General features: G+C 38.0%; 1 protein-coding gene across 1 annotated transcript; it reads right to left on the bottom strand.

Moving 5' to 3' along the window:
• Positions 1–3,172: 3,172 nt before the first annotated feature.
• LOC108766756 (uncharacterized) lies at positions 3,173–3,574 on the bottom strand. Its single transcript, XM_018516251.1, has one exon. The coding sequence runs from the start codon at positions 3,572–3,574 to the stop codon at positions 3,173–3,175; it is 402 nt and encodes a 133-aa protein (XP_018371753.1).
• Between the last annotated feature and the right edge of the window lie 50 nt (positions 3,575–3,624).

Here is a 3,624-nt window from a genome sequence, read left to right as displayed (position 1 = left end):
AATTTCCAAAATATAGAATTTCCTATAACGTTAAAAGACGTAACGAAATTCGAACGTCTCAACGACGTGTCTATTAACGTCGAGATTAACGTATACGTTATCGAGGGACAAAATACGCTAAACGTTCTCCCGATACAACTCACCGACGACAAAAAGGAGAAACATGTCAATTTACTATATTTGCGAGATCCGCGAGACGACAATGTGGGCCATTTCGCATGGATCAAGAATCTGTCTCGACTCATGAGCAAGCAATTGAACAAACATAATGGCCAAAAGTACATTTGCGATCGGTAAGTATATGATTAATAAAAGCGAATTCTTTTTAAAAAATAAAATAAAAAAAATCATTTATTTTTTATTTGCAGCTGTTTACATTATTTTCATTCCAACGAGAGATTGCAGTTACACATAGTAGATTGCCAACGGATAAACGACTGCGCTATCCGACTACCGAGCAATGACAACAAGTGGCTAAGTTTTAACAACTATAATAGGAAGGAACGAGTTTCATTTGTCGTTTACGCTGATCTAGAATGCATTCTCAAGAAAACTGATGGCGATCAGGAAGCATCTACGCTCACGTATCATCATCATCATCAAGTATTTAGCATAGGATATTACGTGCGCTGTTCATACGACAATTCGCTATCAAAATATCGATTTCGTCGCGATCCGGATTGCGTTTCATGGTTCGTTGAAGAACTGAGAAGTTTAGCACATTCCGTAAAAAAAATTTTAATAGTTAATGTCCCCATGGAAACTTTGTCGAGCGAACAGCGGGAGACATTGCACAGCGCGACGCATTGTCACGTGTGTGAAAAGCCTTTCGCGCCAGACGATAATCGAGTAAGAGATCATTGCCATTTAACCGGTCGTTAAGCAGGGGTCCCGCGCATTCAAATTGCAATTTAAATTATAAAAACTCATATTTTATTCCCATAGTTTTCCACAATTTATCAGGCTATGATTCACATTTTATTATCAAAGATATAGCTACAGCATATGAAGGCAGTATAGAATTACTACCAATATAACAAAGGAAAAATATGTATCATTTACAAAAAATGTTAAAGATACCGCTGAAAGATCAGATTCGCGAAATAACATAAAATTACGGTTCATAGATTCTTATAAATTTTTAAGTAGCAGTCTCGATAAATTAGCATCCTTTCTCAATAAAAATGAACTTCGAATTTTACAATGCGAATTTCAAAATTTGTCCGAAGATGATTTCAAGTTACTGATACGAAAAGGGATTTTTCCATACGAATACATTGATTGTGCCGACAAGCTGCAGGATACGCATTTACCATCGCGCGAGTCATTCTACAGTTCCTTGATCGGTGACACCGTATCCGAAAACGATTGCACGCACGCCGTGAACGTTTGGCAACAGTTCTCTGTTCAAACCTTGGGTGAATACAGCGATCTATATTTAAAAACGGACGTGTTGCTGTTAGCTGACATTTTTGAAAATTTTCGCGATAAATGTATTAAAAGTTACGGCCTCGACCCTGCATATTATTATACTTTACCAGGTTTTACGTGGGATTCTATGTTGAAACATACACGCGTAAATTTCGAGCTGCTCACCGACATCGATATGGTGATGTTTATCGAGCGCGGTATACGCGGCGGTCTTACATTAGTCAATGTTCCAGCAGGTACGCGCGAGCCAATAACAAATATATGCAGTCGCACGATCCATCGAAACCTTCTACGTACTTGATGTACTTCGATGTTAATAATCTATACGGATGGGCGATGTGTCAGCCGTTGCCATACGCCAAATTTCAATGGGTCGAAAACGTCTCGGACTTTAACGTTAGCGCGATTGCTCAGGATTCGCTTACAGGTTATGTTCTTGAGGTTGACTTAGAATATCCGGAGCGTCTGCACGACGAGCACGTTGACCTACCATTCTGTCCAACGCGTGATAAACCACCTGACAAGCAGCAGGATAAACTTTTAGCGACTGTGTATGACAAAAAACGTTACGTTATACATTATCGCAATTTACAACAATGCATGCGTCACGGTCTTCATGTTACAAAGATTCATCGCGTATTGCAATTCGCACAGTCACCATGGCTTCGCGATTACATAGAGCTTAACACAAAATTTAGAACGCTCGCGAAGAATGATTTTGAGAAAAATTTATTTAAGTTAATGAATAATGCAGTATTCGGCAAAACCATGGAGAACGTGCGCAATCACACCGATGTAAAATTATTAACGCAATGGGATGGACGATACGGCGCAGAGGCAATGATCGCGAAGCCGAATTTTCATAGCAGAAGTGTATTTTCTGAAAATCTGATAGCAATTGAAATTCGTAAACTTGAGGTGAAATTCAACAAACCGATCTACGTAGGAATGTGTATACTCGATATATCGAAGGTCTGTTTGTATGAATTTCACCACGAATATATGTTACCGCTGTATCGCAAAAAATGTGAAATTATGTACACAGACACTGATAGTCTCATATATCGCATCGAGTGTGATGACGTTTATGAACAAATGAAGCGTGATATCATTAGGTTCGACACGAGTGATTATTCTACCGATAATGTATATGGTATACCACTTGCGAACAAAAAAGTGCCAGGTTTAATGAAGGATGAAAATAATGGCGCAATATTGACTGAATTCGTCGGACTCAGAGCGAAAATGTATGCGTTAAGGGTGGATGGTAAAAAGGACACAAAAAAGGCGAAAGGTGTCAAAAGTAACATCGTAGTGCGAACTATAACGTTCGATGATTACACCCGATATTTAAACGATGAAATTGAAATGACTCGCCAACAGTCATGCATAAGATCAAAATTACATCAAGTATATACGATATCTGAGACGAAAATCGCTCTAAGTCCGTACGACGACAAACGATACATTATACCGAATTCAACCAAAACATTACCATGGGGACATTATCGAATACCTTTGACGAAAAAAAAGGTTCTGTAATTTTATTATAGAAATGTATAAATAATTACTGTGTATAGTATTACATTTATAGTAAAAAATAAAGATTTTTTATATATTAAATCGAAAAAATGGGTATAAATAATAAACGTTTTATACATCTTATGTATTTCATATATTTTTATATATTTTTATGTTTAAAAATAAATACATTTTTAATGAAAAATACAGTTTATATGAATTAAATTATATTATTCTTGTGTATCCAAGAATTGTGCGATGCATCGAATCCCAACCATTTTACGTAAACCTCGTCACTTCTCCTGCGCAATACTTTCTCCACGAGATACACGTTCGAATAAGCCGCGCGATGTAACTTATGTTCATAGAACGCTCCAGAGATAGATTTTTCGCGATAGTCATCCAGTAGATAGGTTACAGGATGAGTATGCTGCACTTTAGCGATTTTAAACACCTCGGTGGTCCAATTTGGCGTGTAACCTTTCTCGAAGACGGTTTTATATTTGCTCACACGTACCGAATCGCCTACTTTGAATTTTGCCGGACCCGCGATCTTTATGTTGCTATATACCGTGACCAAGAGTTTTTCAGCGATCGTGGGGGTAACGCCGATGGGTCGCATGCCGATGGTGCGATGCTTGCGCGTGTTATAATCTGATACAAGCTGCGACA

The sequence above is a fragment of the Trachymyrmex cornetzi genome, unplaced genomic scaffold, assembly GCF_001594075.2.
Source record: "Trachymyrmex cornetzi isolate Tcor2-1 unplaced genomic scaffold, Tcor1.1 scaffold615, whole genome shotgun sequence".
NCBI lineage: Eukaryota > Metazoa > Arthropoda > Insecta > Hymenoptera > Formicidae > Trachymyrmex > Trachymyrmex cornetzi.
The sequence above is the reverse complement of the archived record's forward strand: the minus strand, read 5'-3'. Positions and strand labels throughout refer to the sequence as shown.

Excerpts from the sequence above, each read along its gene's own strand:
- LOC108766756 (XM_018516251.1), bottom strand. The coding sequence starts at position 3,574 with ATGCGACCCATCGGCGTTACCCCCACGATCGCTGAAAAACTCTTGGTC.